This window comes from Falco biarmicus, chromosome 4, assembly GCF_023638135.1.
Source record: "Falco biarmicus isolate bFalBia1 chromosome 4, bFalBia1.pri, whole genome shotgun sequence".
Classification (NCBI taxonomy): domain Eukaryota; kingdom Metazoa; phylum Chordata; class Aves; order Falconiformes; family Falconidae; genus Falco; species Falco biarmicus.
In genome coordinates, this window is record NC_079291.1 from 112,494,202 (window position 1) to 112,511,893 (window position 17,692).

A 17,692-nucleotide genomic window follows, 5' to 3' on the forward strand; every position below is an offset into this window, starting at 1 on the left:
GAGAAGGTCATATAACTTGTATTTTAGTCCTTGACCTTCTCTCAGTGTCTCCCTAGGTTTCTTTCTTACTTTCTAGTATCATGTAAATACCTACCTGCATACGAAATAGGAACAAAAATCTGAAGGTGCCGTCACAGACGCCAGCAGGAATAAGCTACATACAAAGACCTGCCTAACCAGCACAGTTCACCTCCTTCCATTGTACTCAGCGCTACCATTTAAGAAATGGTGATAAGCATGCTATTATTTAATGTCTCACACACACAAAATAAAGTCCCTTCTATTCTCTTTTTTAATGAATTCTAATATGACAATAATTCTGACAATCATTCTAGAATAAAATTTGAGTTGGCATATGAGTATTGTAAGTATTTTAAATGTTAAGGTAAAAGCACCATTTCTTGTCCCAGATAAATCCTGAGAATAAATTCTATGCACTGCAAGCCCTGGTCATCCAGGATAGACCTCAGGATGATCTAGCCATTCTTGATGACAACAGAAACCTTGCCAACATTTGCCTTCAAAATACAGCATTCTTGCTGTGCACATCACATTTTGGACAGTTTGCTTCATCAGTGCTATGAAATACTGCATTCTTTCTACCACTGTGTGCACAAGCTCTACAAGGACAATATGTTGACCAGGTGAATGGAATTACATTAGGAATTAACTGGTATACGACCAAAATATTTTCTTAAAGCTGCAAAAAAAGATGCTTGTTTCAAAACATTCATGAATTAGCAGAGAAACACCATGAAAGAGATTCCTGGGGTTTGGTGGGGGTGGGAGAGGGAGCGAGAACTGAACGACAGTCTCTAAACCTTACAGTTTGGACATGCCAATATTTACATGAAGTAACCTGTGAAACTCTTCTCTGTACCAGAGAGGAATTACACTGAACCAGCCCAACAGAAGTTTTAGAGACCAATGCAGCAGCATTAGCTAGTTTTTAAGGAAAGCAGTTACTGCTCTCCATTGCCTATGTGGTGGCAGAGACAACCCCAGCTGTATTGCCCTGGCTTTCCACTTGTGCTGTATCCTGCAATGATAACACCACCAGACTTCTCATATTTGCTTGTACAACTTTACTTAAGATTAAAGAAAAGACCAGAATTTCCTTCTCATTTGCCAAATTCATCAAAACGTTTCTCACGTTTGGGCAAAAACGTTACTATGCTCAGTGATCAAAACGGTCCCTACAGGACAGCATCGCATTTCGATGCTTTTGAGAATACCCTGTAGAAACTTTCCAAAAAGGAAACAAGTTTCACATCAGGACTTCTGAACTTTTATTTCAACCAGATGGTCTCATATTCATGAAGAAAGCATGCATTAGACCAACATATAAGTCACTTCCCATTGTCATAAATAGTGGATTGATTTTTCTCTTGAAAGATGATGTAAGCAGTAAGAGAAAGGATTTCCAATGAAGTACAACTATTCATGACCCCTACGTAAGTATGTGAAGAAATGGAAAGTGAAGTTATGACCAAACGGTAAATTATTTTTGCTCTTCCCAAGAGCTAAGTCCCTTATAAATACTAATTTGTGGAAAGATCACAAAAACTTAACATAGTTCCATTTTTGCAAACGTACCTCAGAATGCATCTACATGTTGCCATTGTACTTAAAAAGGAGGAACTCTTGGGATGATTAAGCCATTTGTTTTGCAGTCCATTTAGGAGTATCCTCTGTAAAAAGCTTTTCCAATTTATTTTCTGTTACTCATGTTTATCTTTTAGAGTTGCTAATTTTGGCTTATCCTATTGGAAAAAAAATCTAAAGTCCTTACAGCTACTGTAAGACTGACCTAATAACAAAATCTCCTAGTGCTCCACAGAATGAGTCTTCAGTTCTCAGTCTACGTGTGAGAGTAAGTCAAGGTATATCTACAGAATGATACAATGTGTGTGAAGAACTCAATTCCCATTTATAATGTAAACCAACAGCACATACTAGAGCCCATGGCCCAGCCATATTTGAGCAATCCATCATCAATAGCAGTCACTCCCGAGCCCCTGAGACAGAAAGATCACCTCCACTGAACTTTCAGTTTGCATACTGTCTGAACAAATGATTCATGGACTATTTAAAATCTTCCTTCTCAGACAAGTGCTCATGCTGTATGTTTGGTTTTTCCCCTTTTTTTTTTTTTTTTTTTGGGGGGGGGGGGGGGGGAAGAGGGGAGTTCTTTCATGAGCTGCCTCATGCAGCAGGTCTGCAATAACCCCAGCTTCAAAAACAAGTGAAGAAAAGATCACCACTTTGGCTTATAGAGTGTATTTTATAAAGGCATCTTAGAGAAAAGAACACCAAATCTGTGAGTGAAATGAATCTGGCTCTGAGAAAATGCCTCCAAGCAACGCAGTTTGCTTCCCAGCAAATTCAGGCTTAATGCTCATGAATTATTAAATTACCACATTGGCTAGAAGCCCTGGGGGAGGATTACAGAGCTTACAGTAGGCCTGTTACTGCAAACACTGGGTTTCCATAGAAACAGAAAATAGTGAAAATAACTACCTGTCATTTTTCACTACCACATTCAAGCAAAACCAACCACAATGTTAAAAATGTTATTAAAGCTTGCAGCAGAAATGCAGCTAAGCACCGATCACACTCTCCTTGGGTTCTCATGAGTCTGCCACACTTCAACATTCAACGCCCTCATTAGTATTTTTTTTATTATTTACATCATGAAGGGTACATACTTGTGTTCCTGAAAGGAATCCTCTCCATTAGCTAGAAAAAGTTTCTATTTCCAAAAAAAGAGACTTTGGTTATGTAGTATGATTCCTCAGTCCCTGCCAGTGATCATGTTTTTAACTAACGAAAAGAAAGCCAGCCCAGCCCTGCCAGGTGGTAGGTGTGAAATGCTTTCACCGTAACTGTAGGGAAGACTTCAAATTTTGGATTACACCTATTTTATAGAATGCGCATTTTATCACCATCTCTAACGTGGGAGAAGCTAATGGCTCTGAGATCTAAGACAGCAATAGCCTCTTTTAATTCTTGCTCTACAAACCAGATATCCCTGTTACTGGCTTTGCACATGACAGAGTCATGTCAGCCAGAGACACAAAATTACGTTTTGACAGTGAATTTTGCAGCAGAAAGAGCTCAAGTATGAAAAGTAGTATTCATTACACTGGGCCTTCCTACAGACAGAAAATTAATTGTAATTGCTTTCTCTGAGCTATGTAGTTAACCTAAACATTTGAGTAACTGTATTTGCACCCGCCAGTCGAGACAGCAAAATTGCTTCTAGTTGCATGTGAGCATGACACATTTTTGTTCTTTCTGAGCAAGAAAAAGGAAGAATTTCAAATACCTGCAACTCATTGATTTCTTCCTGTTAACAACTAAAATAATTTAAATGCCCCTGTAGAAAAACCTGTATCCCTGCCTTTTGATATGTGATCTCCAATCTGAAAAAAAAATGTTTTGGGAAAGAGGGGGGTTGTGGTAGGAAAGGTAAGATGGATTTTTGTAAAAGCTCCTGTTTTATAATAGCTTCAATATTAGGAATTTTATAGGAAAGAATTAATATCTCTAGTAACACCACCTACCTCTCTACAGCAACTTTCATATAAAAACCCAGAGATTAATAATTTCTTTAAAAAATGTAATATTAACAGGAAAGGGGATAAATAGGAAAACCAAGCAAATGCAGATTTGGGAGAGATAGCTAGGGAATGAAAGTTAGCTGAAGCAACTGGCAGAGAAAACCAAAAGGCATTACTCCTCCTTCACCGTTTCACCCTTTTTAAAAAAATCTACACAATCAAAAAAATCCCTTATAAAATATTCCGTATGTTTTATCTGTCTCCAGTGATGATCAAACTTGTATTTTCTTATGTTTTATATTATGTATTATATCAGTTATGCATTATAATTATGTTATATATATATATATATACACAGTTATGTATGAGATCAGGGAAGGCTCTTTGACCCCTGCCCTATGTGGCAGCAGACTTTAGAGACCCACGTATTTTCCATGTTAACTAGAGTGACCAGAACAAGGGCCATGGCTGTGGATAGCAATATTCCTTAATGTTTGCTTTCTGGATGATGTTTTTTAAGGAAGTTCACCCTGAGCAGCATGAAGAACAGACATCCTCCTTGTTACTAATGCTATGGATTATCTATTACACAAAAATCAGAAAAATACTTTCCTTGAAATACAAAAAATACAATAAACTGAACTACAGGAGGAACTGATGAGGATTAGCTAACCCAACAGATCAGATTGCTAGAAAAGAGGTAAAAATTAGAAAGATGGATTCTTTCGTGACTAAGCAGAAGAAAAACCTTATTAGTTGGTAAACCTAATCCCTAGGAAAATTCTCTGAATATTAAAGAAATAATTCTGAATGATATAAAGTTATTTTTTCCCAGTAGACAAATCATTATACTGACAGTGAACGAGATAACTTTTCTATTTTAAAATAACTACAAGAAGGCTGCTATTAAAAACTAACGAATGGAAAGCTTAGCATGTAATTGCACAATAAAAGTAAAATATAATTTTCTGCTTCCTAACATAGCAACTAGCAATAGTAGAACATGATAATATTTTAAAGCATTTAACAGGGGATAAACACACACACATTGCCACAGCACTCCCAGAGCTATTACCAAAAGAGAGAAGCAATGTAGAACAAGGGAACATAAAGTCAGTTCTGCACTCTGGAAAAGAATGCAGGCAGACTTTTTTGCCACAGCTTTTAATGTGATTCTTTCCACATTAACTACATTTCTTTCTCAGCTATTCAATTTCTACCATACTAATCTACCCAGTGATCCTGTCTTCCCTTCTTCTGACCTTATTAATGCCTATCTTCCTGTTTATTCTTCACCTGTCTGTATCTCTCCAACCCCTTTGCCAGTCTGAACTACTAAGCCTCCCTCTACCCAAGCAGCATCTGATTTCTAAAACATGTACAGTGTCTACAGCTCTGCTGTGCAGCATGTAGAATTGCCCCCATTAAGCATGCTGATCCTGCACATCAGAGCTTTGAGAGCCCCAAATCCCTAATCAGATAGAACTTCTGGAAAATTTGCTATTGCTTTTTCAGAAGTTTGCTCAGAGTTTAAAATGAAAGTTCCAGACTACAGCAATTGTCTACATTAGGAAGTGTTGCAAAAAAATTATTCAAGAAGATATATGTAAACGCGATGTAATTTTAGCTACACTGTTCTTGCTAACATTTTTGAGCAGCTGATACACATTCCTATTGACAGTTTAAGAGTCAAGAAAATATGACTAGATGATGACGAGAACCATGGAGCTAACTGTCATCAATAAATACACAAAGAGATGGAGGATTCCTGTCAAATTCATCGAATTCAGCAACCTGGTATACAGATTTATATTCTGACATCTGAATTAGGAATACTGTGTCGGAGAAAACTCCTACTACAGAAAAAGTGAAAATCAATTCCTGTACAAATTCATCATTGCTGAATCCAGTGTTCCAAAGTGGTGCATTTTATTCCAGTCTACCAAAACACTGTCACAGACATTTTGGCATTACAGCCTCCCCAGAAAAGCCAGTATCGTGACCTCTATCAATTCAATAACACCTATGAGAAGTAATGGAAATTTAGAGATAGTAAAATAGGACAAGACTGTAGAAGTGAGTAGTTAAACTGGTCCAGCCAAAACCAATTTGATCATGCAGTGGAAGTTAACCAGTTTTTGAGGCCAAGGGGACAATACATTTAAAATAATGATCATGTTGTTCTCTAATATTTTTACACCTTTAATATCCTACATTTTTATATGTTTGTCTGCTGATTTTTATCAGGTAAAAGAATTTGTTTGGAAGTATCTCAAGACCATGAGACGAGTTACAAATGGCAAACCATTATGTACATTACTTATGCAGTTACCACCTATACACAACTGTACAGCAGTATTAACAGCAGAACATTGCCTCTTACAATTTTTTTGATTCAGCCTTAAAAACAAGGGGCAGATGATTTTATGTTAATAACTTTAGAATAGCTAAATCTAACTATCATGATATAGCTTAACAGCATTTTCTTAGTCCATAATTATGTTTCCAAATCACGTTTCTTTCCCGGGAGCTGTTTTGTCAATGGCGCTAAATTCTTAAGACAGAAGATGAGAGACAGGCTGCACTACTCACATGCTCCCTAACGTCCACCCACAAATTCAGAACATTTCCACAAAAGCCATTTTTCCATATCACCTATTAGCAATAGTATTAAAGAGTAAGATTGTGTTTTCTCTTATTTTGCCTATTGCTTTACAATTCTATAACAGAAATAAATGTTTCAAAATTACCAAATTCCTATGTTGAAAACCGGCAGCTGGGTAGAAGATATGCTTCTGCCTTTCTAGTATTTTAAAATCACTGTGTGTCTCCATTTTCTCACATTTCTGCACGTGTTTTACCTAGTCATCTGCTGAGAAAGAACGGATTACAATTTTAATCTTCCGTGAGAAGAAAAAGAATGTGAAAAGGGATCTCAACAAAACACAATGAGATGCTTTATACAGGACTTGGTTTAATAACAAGGTTAATACCTCCACATATCTGAGGTAAGAACCAAAGAAGCAAGAGAAAAGAAGGAGGCAACAAAGCTGTTGCATGAACTTTGGAAGATTTCTGGTTTTGTTTTTTGAAGGAACAAGGACTTTCTCTGTAAGGCACCTAACCAATAAATGTTGATTTGCATCAGAAAAGCTACAAGCAGTTATAAATTAACAACTGAAGGATAAAGTCTTGCTTCAGAGAACAAAAAGGCTTCTCTACTCTGTTTCTCATTGTCCTAGGCAAAGAGCAACAGTGTGAAACTTGGAATTTTAACGTAGAATCTTTGGTGGAGAAAATACTCTGCCAGCCTATCTTTTCCGAATTGCAACCTCTCGTTAAGATCAGCTTCTGTCACGTTGCTGCTAGGAAACTACTAGCTGATATAATACAGTATATACAGAAAAGACTTCCATCTAACAGATTAATTTTAAAAGCAGCTAGGATTGTTACAATAATTCAATCTTGTCTATTATATAACACAGACCACACACCATTTATGTTAAGATATATCCTTGGGTTTATTTGTTTTAAGGCAGGCGAGGCAGAGGCAGATGTCTGGCTTATCACAGCATCACAGACTGGTCAGGGTCGGAAGGGACCTCTGGAGATCATCCAGGCCAACCCCTGCTAAAGCAGCTTCATTGAGGGCAGGTTGAACACTCGTGTCCAGGTGGGTTTTGAATGTCTCCAGAGGAGACTCCGCAGCTTCTCTGAGCAACATGTTCCAGTGCTCTGTCACCCTCAAGGTAAAGAGTTTCTGCCTCATATTCAGAAGGAACTTCTTGTGTTGCCGTTTGTGCCCACTGCCCCTTGTCCTGCTGCTGGGCACCACTGAAAAGAGCCTGGCCCCGTCCTGTTGACACTCACCCTTAAGATACCTGTAGGCATTGATAAGCTCCCCTCTCAGTGTTCTCCAGGCTGAACAGGCCCAGCTCGCTCAGCCTTTCCCGAGAAGGAAGATGCTCCAGTCCCCTCACAACCTTCGTAGCCTCCGCTGGACCCTCTCCAGTAGTTCCCTGTCTCCTGAACCGGAGCCCAGCACTGGACACAGCACTCCAAACACAGCCTCACCAGGGCGGAGCAGAGGGGGAGGGTCACCTCCCTCGACCTGCTGGCCACGCTCCTCCTAATGCGCCCCAGGATGATCCCACTGGCCTTCTTGGCCCCCAGGACACGCTGCTGGCCCACGGGCAACTTGCTGCCCACCAGAACGCCCAGGTCCTTCTCCGCAGAGCTGCCTTCCAGCAGGTCAAGCCCAGCCTGTACTGGTGTGGGCGCTGGTTCCTCCCAGGTGCAGGACCTCACACTTGCCCTTACTGAGCTTCATTAGCCTCCTCTCTGCCCAGCTCTCCAGCCTGCCCAGGTCTCGCTGAATGGCAGTGCAGCCTTCTGGCTCATCAGCCACTCCTTCCAGTTCCGTATCACCCGCAAACTTGCAAGGGTGTGCTCTGTCCCTCCATCCAGGTCACTGATGGATGAGTTGAACAGAAGCAGACCCAGCACTGACCCCTGGAAACACCACGAGCTACAGGCCTCCAGCTCGACCGTGCTGCTGATCACAACCCTCCGAGCTCTGCCACCCGCCAGCTCTCAGCCCACCGCACTGGCCGCTCACCCAGTCCACACTTCGTGAGCTAAAATACGTATATTTTGTTTTCCTATTTTTTATTCCATTCTGATTGCTTTTTGTATGAGCATTTGCTGTCTCTCTCCTTCCATTAGAGTGCAAACGATTTATGCTTATGATGTGTATTTGGACATCACCCTGCAATGTAATAGAATGAAGTATGCTCTGGCAGTACACAATATTTCAACACAAAATTCTGGACAGGCATCTTACATTACAGCAAACGTATTATGGTAGCAAGTCATACCCTGCCCCCGTATCTGAAAGTCTGAGTACAGCACTTCCAGTCACGTCTACATTTATTGCTTAAGTAATAAAAAAAATATCGTAACAACATGGTATGTGCTCATCGTGTAACGTTACAGTTATGCACCATAATACCATTTAGATAAAGCCCGAAGGCACAAATTAGTACAGAATAAAAAACCCAAAAGGTGTGAAATGCTAATCAATCCAAGTTAATAACCACCCAAATTATTACTACACTGTTACTGTGCCTTTCCTACATTCCTCTCTCATTGCAGTGCTTCGCACTCCCACAAATTGGCTCTCATGTATGATTTTAACTCCATTACTCTTTTTTTCTCGTCTCCTTAAAAAATGAGTATTTTCCAAATTATTTTAAATGATGATCAGTGGAAGAAGTTCTACTAATTCCACCTCAATATTTCTCTTACACTGACAACTAAGGGAAAAAATAAAGATCTGAAGAAAAAATACACATTTAACTTCACTAAATTATTGAAGGATGGATGCCTGCAAAAGGAAATGAAAGGAATAGGTTAAGACAAGAAAAAAAATGCTGAAAGGTGAAAAGCTTAGATAACTATTTGATTAAGTCCTGGAGAAACAGAATTTTTAAAAAGGCAATATGAAAAGACTCTGTGGGCAGAATGTTGTGCTCTGTACTAGCGTACTCAGAAACGCATTACGGAAATGAGACCGGTCCAGAAAAAGTAAGGGAATTTGCATACATGAGAACTAGTCAAGCCTTCAAGGTCAGTAACTATGCAGCATCTTTCCTCTCATTTCATTGTACTGTATGAGAACTGGGCTATCAGTATACAGATTTATATACACCCTTTAAACCTGATTGTCAGCTATGATCCCCAGAAATTTCCCATGCATTGAAGAGTCTTAAAAGTCCAGTTGGAAGTACTTAAGAAGGAATATGTGGTTCTGCATTTGTAGGCACATTTATTTCTTTGCTTAACTCCTACCCCCCACCTCTAACTGGCATCATTAATTCTCTTGAAGCAATAAAAAACTGTCAAACAAAATCGTACTGAAACACATGGAACACAAGATCTACATAACGCATTTATGTGTACCCTCACATGAGAAGCAGACAGTAGTCCTTATGAACACTGACCAACCATCTATTTTTCTTTCCCAGTTTTATATCCTTTCATCCTTTTTCTTATCTTTCTGTTATTTGGACAGGCCCCATATAAGATAGGCCGATTACATGACTTAAAATAAAACCCAAACAAAAAAATATTTAATAAGCCTTGTTCCAATTGCATTGCAGTAGAACATACACCCGTCTTGTTTTGCCTTATCTATAGCACTGAAAAAACTCAAGGCAGAATTGGCAGCTAGAAAATATCTAAATGGATCCGTGACAATTGATGTCTTTTGCAATGTGATTTGATCCTTCTTATTTAATGAGTATCACACTTATTAGAACAAACTCAGTTTTGTTGGAGAGTGACACAGATAGGCCTCCAGTTCAGCCACAGACAACCGAATCCAAACCCTTAATCTTCAGAAGAATTGAAGTCAGATAACAATCATCAAGAAGTCTTCAGAGCCACTATTATCTCAGGATTCAGAGCATTCTAAGCATTTGTAACAGGAAAAAAATGTGCAGGAAAAATGGACAAACCTAAACTTACCTTTTGATGTGATAAAATAGGGAGCTGGATATAATGCAAATTACTTAGTGACCTTTGGAGTGTAGACTTACTCACCACTACCATAACGCATATACCGTGAAACTTGCCTCTACCAGTGGAAGACATTTCTTTTCCTCCCCATGGCTCTGTCAGCATAACTCCTCTGGATGTATGCCCTATTGGCCCTGCGTATCCTACCAACAAAGTGCTGAGGAACCAGAGAGCTGCTAAAAATGCTATAGCACTCCTAAATTTTAAATATCTGCCACACCTTTGCGTGAGACAAGTTTGGATTCTGATCACTAACAATCATTTTTACCTAGATAGAATTTATGGGCAAAATAAGATTCTTACTTAAGAACTTCTGCAGTACTGAAAAAGTTACAGTAACACAGATCCACAGAATGCACCATGATGTTGATACTAAGTATTCCCCATGACTTTGTTAGCATCTCAGTTGGCTTCCATATTCCTTTGGGTAAACTGGAAAATTGGAATCTTCATTTCTGGTAGAAATACCTTTGGTTAGGATAGCTGCTGCCACTTCTTTCCTCTTCTCTGCTTTTTTCCCCAAGGCAAAATCACAGAATAAAATGTAACATTTTGTCTTCTATTGCATCTTGGTTTTGTTTCTTTTTTTTGGCTAACTTTTAGTTTAAGTAAGCTTTCTCACACATTTCCTGGGACACTACAAGATCATGAGGGGAAGAATGTATTACTGTACTTCTCACCCTTCACGTTTCCTGGAGTAACATCTCCAGAGTATATTTTCATTAACTTTAAACTTTCCTAGTTTTAGGTTGCATGTCTATAATATAAGCTTTTTAGATACACTGCATGTTTAGTATTTATCAGAATATAATTGTATCAATCTCTTAACAAGATGTGTTGGGAGCATCATACAGGAAAACACTACAATAGCAGAGTAAAAGAGAAAGCTGTTCTTAAACTGAGTAACATCTACCTATACATATATACTTAATTTGTTCTATGTGATCACTTCTGGTAGCCCTACTATACATCACTTGAAGAAAAAGAATGTAATATCCTGAAAAGTTGTGAAACGATTTCCTTTGTTCCTGTTTCCAAAACCAAAATAAAGATAGTATCACGATGACATTGCAAACACAGTTACATAGATTTTTGAATTAGACAGAATGGAATAATAAATGTTTATGATCCAAAAAAAAAAAATCATATAAGCAGGAGAGAGAAAATGTAATGTGCACTGTGGTGCTCACTGAAAAATATGTGATCTTGCAAGTGAAGACAGATGGTGTAAGAGCAGCAAATTGGGTGTGACTGAACTTTTGAGGACTGCACAATGCAAACAAAAGAAAGTACTTTTCAGTGAGTTTCTTTCTGCATATATTACAAAAAAACAACATCAATGACACAAATTCTTAAGAGTTTCAGTACCATGTCATTGTAAATGTTCTTAGTTGCCAATCTCCACTGTAAATTTACATCGAAAAATACGTACAGCCACCTGTTGCTACTACTACCATTGGTTAAGATGAAAACATTCACCACTTAAAACAGCCACTTTTCCTCATGCCACATCAAATATTGCCCTGCTGAGCATTCGGGCCAAGTTTTCTTTGCCCTCCATTTGCAGCCAATGTACCTTACAGAAGCCATGCCTGCATGTGTGTGTTGTATCTTTCTCTCCCTTTCCACATTCAACTCCAGCTGAGCTTTTGCTTTTCTATTCTGTCTCTGCATGCTCAGGCAATTTCTTATTTCCCCACGTAGCTAATCTGATACATCTGCTTGATTGTCTGCATGTCAGAAAGGACCATCCTTGAACTCCACAAAATGCAATACCAAGATAAACTGACAGCAAAGACAGACATCATGCAGAAACCAACCAACCAAGGCAGTGGTGCATTCTGACTGAATAGACCAGCTGAAAGATCCTAAGGCCTTCTCATAATGCTGTGTATTAAAGAGAGGAGACCATCAGCAAACATATGCCTTCCACAGAGACCACAGAATGGATCTGGTCTCACAACAAAAAGGTGTAGACTATATTCTGTATGAGAGACGTACACATGGACTTCCTCTGGCAAAGCTAACAACAGTCATGGACACATGATCTACCACATTTTCCAAAACCTCCAGTCATGAGGTCTTTATTATAACAGGCACAGTAAAGGCACAACAAGTAGGTAGATGGAGGAGTTGCAAGCAGAAATATGCATGGCATTATTGTTCCATGCACAATTATTGCCTAGGCCCCAGTTTTTTTCAAATTCAATCACATCAGAATTTCTTTTTCGTTCCTCTCAATCTCCATAATTAAGGCTATTCCTAGCCAACAAGAAACTGTTAACTCCAAGTGGAGTAAAATAGGGTAAAATAGTGCTAGAAACATCTATTCTGGTTTAAGATGCAGGCAGAATAAAAAACCTTTACATGTTTAAATATAAACTTTATAAAGGAAAAAATCATACTGAAATTTATTTATCCTTTTTCATACTTAGTGGATTCTTCAAGCTTATTTTCAGAAAAAACTGATATCATGCTTTTGAATGTGTAAATTTTGAAGTCGTAATTTTATACACTTATTAGTAAAAAAGAGCTATTGTAAAGGTAGCTGAGCCTCACTGCTTCAATGAATTTGGTTTATTTCCACCCACCAAAATAATGCTGCAAAAATGTTGTTTAAAACAAACAAAAAAATCTTATTCACTGCATCCTTCCAGCACAGATAATACTCTGGATCTGTTTTTCCACCAGTTTTCCAGCCCCTTTACAATAGCTTCATCCAGTCTCTATCTCCCCGCTTTACCATACTAAGTTTAATGCTTCTCTTTGTCGAGGCATGGGGTGCGTTCCCACATACTCGAACAAAATTAGTTAGCTCTTACGTGACCTATGCTTGACAGATCTATGGTGACTTTTACCGATCGTCTTGTTAGCTTCTTAGTGCTAATAAACAGTTTATTTGTTCCAGAACTTTTTGCATTTGTCATCTGATTGCAGTTGACCTTCTTAGGGTGATTGAGCTATTAAATACTCCAGCTATCTTGGTAACATCTGCTGATAGCTTAACGTCCCCTTTAATCTGTTCTGTTATTTCTTGATTTTGTAAAAAAAATAAAATTTGCTGCTAAAGCATTATAGAATTATTCTTTTTTTGTCCTTGATGTCTTTTGGTAATTGTATTTTTCTAAAAGTTTCTGTGTCTTCCCATCCCTGTTCACACAATTTCATTAGTTTCTCCTTTTTTACATTTCCTACCAGACTCCATTTCACCAAAGAATTTGTGATACAGACTTCTTCCTGTTGTTGCCATATATTTAAACTCTGCCTCATCTTGAAACAACTTGCTTTTGTGCTCTTCAACAGTACTGTTAAGAAACTGACAACTCTCAAATTTCTTTCCTCCATATGAATTTACCTATCTTTTTTTGGTGTTTATTGACACCTGCCTTATTGAAGTTCACCATCTTTATGATAATATTTTCTTTCTTTCCTTTTCTAGTTACTATCAACTCTTATCATTTCACAATCATTCATCCCAAGGTACTTCTCACAATGGCTTTAATCAAAACTAGACTGATTTTCTCATTGTTTTCCACTACCTTCCACACGACAAGCTGAGGTATTAAATTTTAGTAACAAAGATTCTGTTGCTATATTAATGTCTTTTGTATGTAGAAATGTGGGACAATTTTTGCAACTAAAAAATCCCAAAGACTTTAAAACATACAAACAGACTTTCATCCCTTTTGATCTGAGCATTTACCTAACACTCAGACTGACAGGTTGCTTCTGCTGTGGGCTGAAACCAGTTATTGAGGCAGACATTCACCAATCCACTTACTGATTTACTTGTAAGTATTTCTTTTTATAATTCTGTCAAGAGTAAAAATTAAGTCACTTTTTCATTTTTTTTTTACCTCTAGGTTTTACCCCTCTGATAGCAGCATTGTTATTCTTGCTACCCATATCTCCCCACTGGCATCTTTTGTCTGCTTCTCATTTTTAGACAGCACAAACCATTGAACACAGTACAGTACCATATTTGTATTCAGAACCTGGCAATAGATATCAAACTGTATTTCAGCTGCTGCTCCAACCTTCTGATTGCTAATCCATAATTGGTACATGCTATTACTTCAGCTCTTGAAAAACACTGGAATTTTCACCGAGCTTCACTTTACCTAACTGGGAAATAACTTGCAACCCACAGGTTCAATGAGGTTTGTAATCTACTGTATGTCCAAAGCACTAACACTGAAAGCCCAGTGTGAACCGTTTGGGTAAGAAATTTATCAACCTCAAAACCATTTCAGAAAAGTCAATTTGTCCTTTTCACTTAGAATGCAGCATGCAGAAGCTTTGCTTGTTTTTCTACCTTAATGTACTATTTCCAGAGAGGAAAGAAACTTTATCTTTTAAAGTAGCTTTAAAAACATAATTCTAAATTTGTAGCAGTGTGTGTGACTTTTCTGTTTTTAAATTTCTTCTCCAAAACAGAGCTCAGCCTCATTACACGCTTCTTCCCCACCACTCTTGGGGATGTAAGAAAATGTAAAAATTATGCTGTTTTCACTGCAGTAGATCACTGATGCATAATACAAAAAGCTAAATAATCACAACTGTTTGCACATCAAAGCATTATTATATATATTTAAATATGCCTGAGCCACTCTTTGTATGTTTTCTCATTATAACTATTCTTTTTTAATTTTTTTTACCACTGGCAAAACCCCTTCTAAAGGCTTTCTCACTCAATGTTTACATACTATGCAAACTGCAATCCCAGACAATTCATCTCTTTCTAAAGCAATTTCTGAGGCCTTCTACAGTCATGGATGGCAGCAGCTTGTCCCTTCCCCTTCCCTGCAGCTTTCCTCATCTAAATAATTTGATATTTTACTGCTTCGTGGTATGAACTAATTAAAGTGTGCATGCTTTTGTTTTGTTTTGCCATTTTCACCTTTCCTTCTTAACAGCTATTTTCTGTTCATTCTCTCAATAGAGGAATTATAGGCATATCTTCCTAACTACATCAAAACAAGCACTTCTCACTTAGTGAGGCTGAAATAAACATGATGTAGTACCAGATTAGGCGTTCTTGCCATATTCTGCAAAACAATCTTTAAGTTGCCCAACTAAACAGTGACAGACATATATTTATAACACACAACTCATGAGAGCTTTTCAATATAGACCACTTGTTTAGTGGAATGTATTCTGAAGAGCTACAAAGCTGTTATCACTCTACTCTGAACTTTCTTGGATGAAAATTATTCACAGAATAATGTTCTTCCAAAGAGAGGAAGGAACATTTTGAAGCTCTTCCCTCAGTTTGGAACAAATCTAAATCTAATTTGCTGAAAACTAGGACAGTTTTGACCACAGTAGCAAACATGGTCTATGCTAACCGTCAGGACATGCCTTAATCAAAACTCAAAAACCCCACAGATTTGCTGTACTTTAGATCAGACCAAGTTACACATACTTAATTTCCAAGACACAATGTATATGCTGCAATATTCTTCTACGTATTCTGATGTTTTCAAAAAGAAAAACGAAAGACATTTCATATTTGCAAATGTTAGTACCAATTACCTCAACATACTGAGCAGCACAGCTGTCCTGCCTAGGCTTTGCGATGAATAGGAGTACTTTAGTTTATATTGATAGCAACAGAGTAATGAAAACACGCTGTATTGTAACATACCTGTAAGGCAAGGAGTGGATGAGAGTTAAAGAGCCTCAAATTCAGCACCCAGACACACAGCAGTCCTCTTTTCAAACCAGTCACACAGTGTGGCCCTGCCATTATTAGTAGCTCCTGAACAACAGCCCTAAGAAAGAAACCACTAAACACTAAGACCTTCAGTACCGTGTGGAGACAAAGTCACAATCCAGGACAAAATTCAACTATTCTGTGCCTTTAATGCTTTGATTATATGTAAGCACTAACCTTCATATGGAATGACTTGTATTACTGATACTCTCATGTATGCATTGCAGGGCTGTCACAATTTATCAGCTTTGTCCTTTCAGTTGTGCCACAAGAAGAGCTCACATGTTTTTCTCTAATGCATTTTCTTTGTTCATATTTTTTTTTCCCAGGAAGCTCTTTAGTTATTTGATACAGTCCTACCTGATCTGCTTGCCTTCTCGAACATCGTACAAAGAAAAAAAGACATCTGTGTCTTCTCCAATTGTATTGTAGGTGAAGCTCTTTAGACTGAGGAAGAAGTGATGAGGCACTGGCATACGGCAAGCTTCCCCATGACGCTGACGAATTGTATCCACCTGTTTAAAAACAACAAAAATGAATTTTAGCTCTTCACAAATAAAAGACATGACCAACTGGATAATTTCAACTGAAATTCTGCTCTCTTTTCTTAAGTTTACTCTCAAATATATTCTACCTTACAGACACATACTAGATTAAGTTTTCTTCCCCTATTTTTTTCCTCTCTTAACTTGAATAGTTTGAGAAACCACAATAACCAAGTAAAAAGGTTTATGCACATAAAATCTGTTTTTATAAAGTAAACAAAGTCAATCCTATTTCTCCGATACTGTCTTGATACAGAAAATGAACTATAATAAGATGGTGATAGGGCAGTTCTTGATGATTTCCATTTAAAGCAGATGGATTTCAAAGCATTTTTAAGAATAACATTTGTAATTTCTTTTTAGCAGATACAATTCATTTATGTAAGTCATTTATGTGGCCAGCAGGACCAGGGCAGTGACCGTCCCCCTGCGCTCGGCGCTGGTGCGGCCGCCCCTCGAATCCTGTGTTCGGTTTTGGGCCCCTCACTGCAAGACAGACACTGAGGGGCTGGAGCGTGTCCAGAGACGGGCAGCGGAGCTGGGGAAGGGGCTGGGGCACAAGTCCTGTGAGGAGCAGCTGAGGGAACGGGGGGTGTTCAGCCGGGAGAGGAGGGGGCTCAGGGGGGACCTTATCTCTCCCTGCAACGACCGCTGTGGGCGGGTGTGGGGATGTGTGTGTGTCTTCTCCCAGGTGACAAGTGACAGGACAAGAGGAAATGGTGTTAAATTGCACCGGGGAGGTTTAGATTGGATGTTAGGAAAAATTTCTTTACTGAAAGGGTTGTCAGGCATTGGAGCAGGCTGCCCAGGGAAGCAAATGAGTCACCATCCCTGGAGGTACTTAAAAGACGTGTAGATGCAGCACTGAGGGACATGGTTTAGTGGTAGACATGGCAGTGTTGGGTTAATGGTTGGACCTGATGATCTTGGAGGTCTTTATCCACCTAAATAATGGTATTATTTACAACCCGGGCTTTACAGGCTAACATTCCCTGCAGGTATAACAAAAAGAAACCTTAACAGCAGTGCATACAACGAGCAATCAATAAAGTAAAACAGCAGAAAGGTTTACATTTTGACTCAGTATACCAAGACTTATTTAGCGAAAATTGGGTGGAGGGAAAAAAAAGGAGTATGATTAGAAATTAATTTACTCTTTAAGTTTTATAGCCCTTTATATCCATTGTATGCTGATCTTAATAAACAGGCTGCAGGAATATCTCAAGCTTGCTAATTAGTCTCCTCTGAATGAGTAGACAGGTACATACTAACAAAGAAAATCTAGATTT

The 17,692-nt window shown here is 38.4% G+C and overlaps 1 protein-coding gene across 12 annotated transcripts in view; it reads right to left on the reverse strand.

The window, feature by feature from the left end:
- Positions 1–17,692, reverse strand: part of DOCK3 (dedicator of cytokinesis 3) — a 225,308-nt gene that overhangs the window by 115,059 nt on the left and 92,557 nt on the right. For all 12 annotated transcript variants that reach the window (XM_056337656.1, XM_056337652.1, XM_056337658.1 and 9 more), the window contains exon 9: positions 16,219–16,373. In XM_056337656.1, the coding sequence (XP_056193631.1) occupies positions 16,219–16,373 (155 nt within the window). The remainder of the gene's footprint in view (positions 1–16,218; positions 16,374–17,692) is intronic.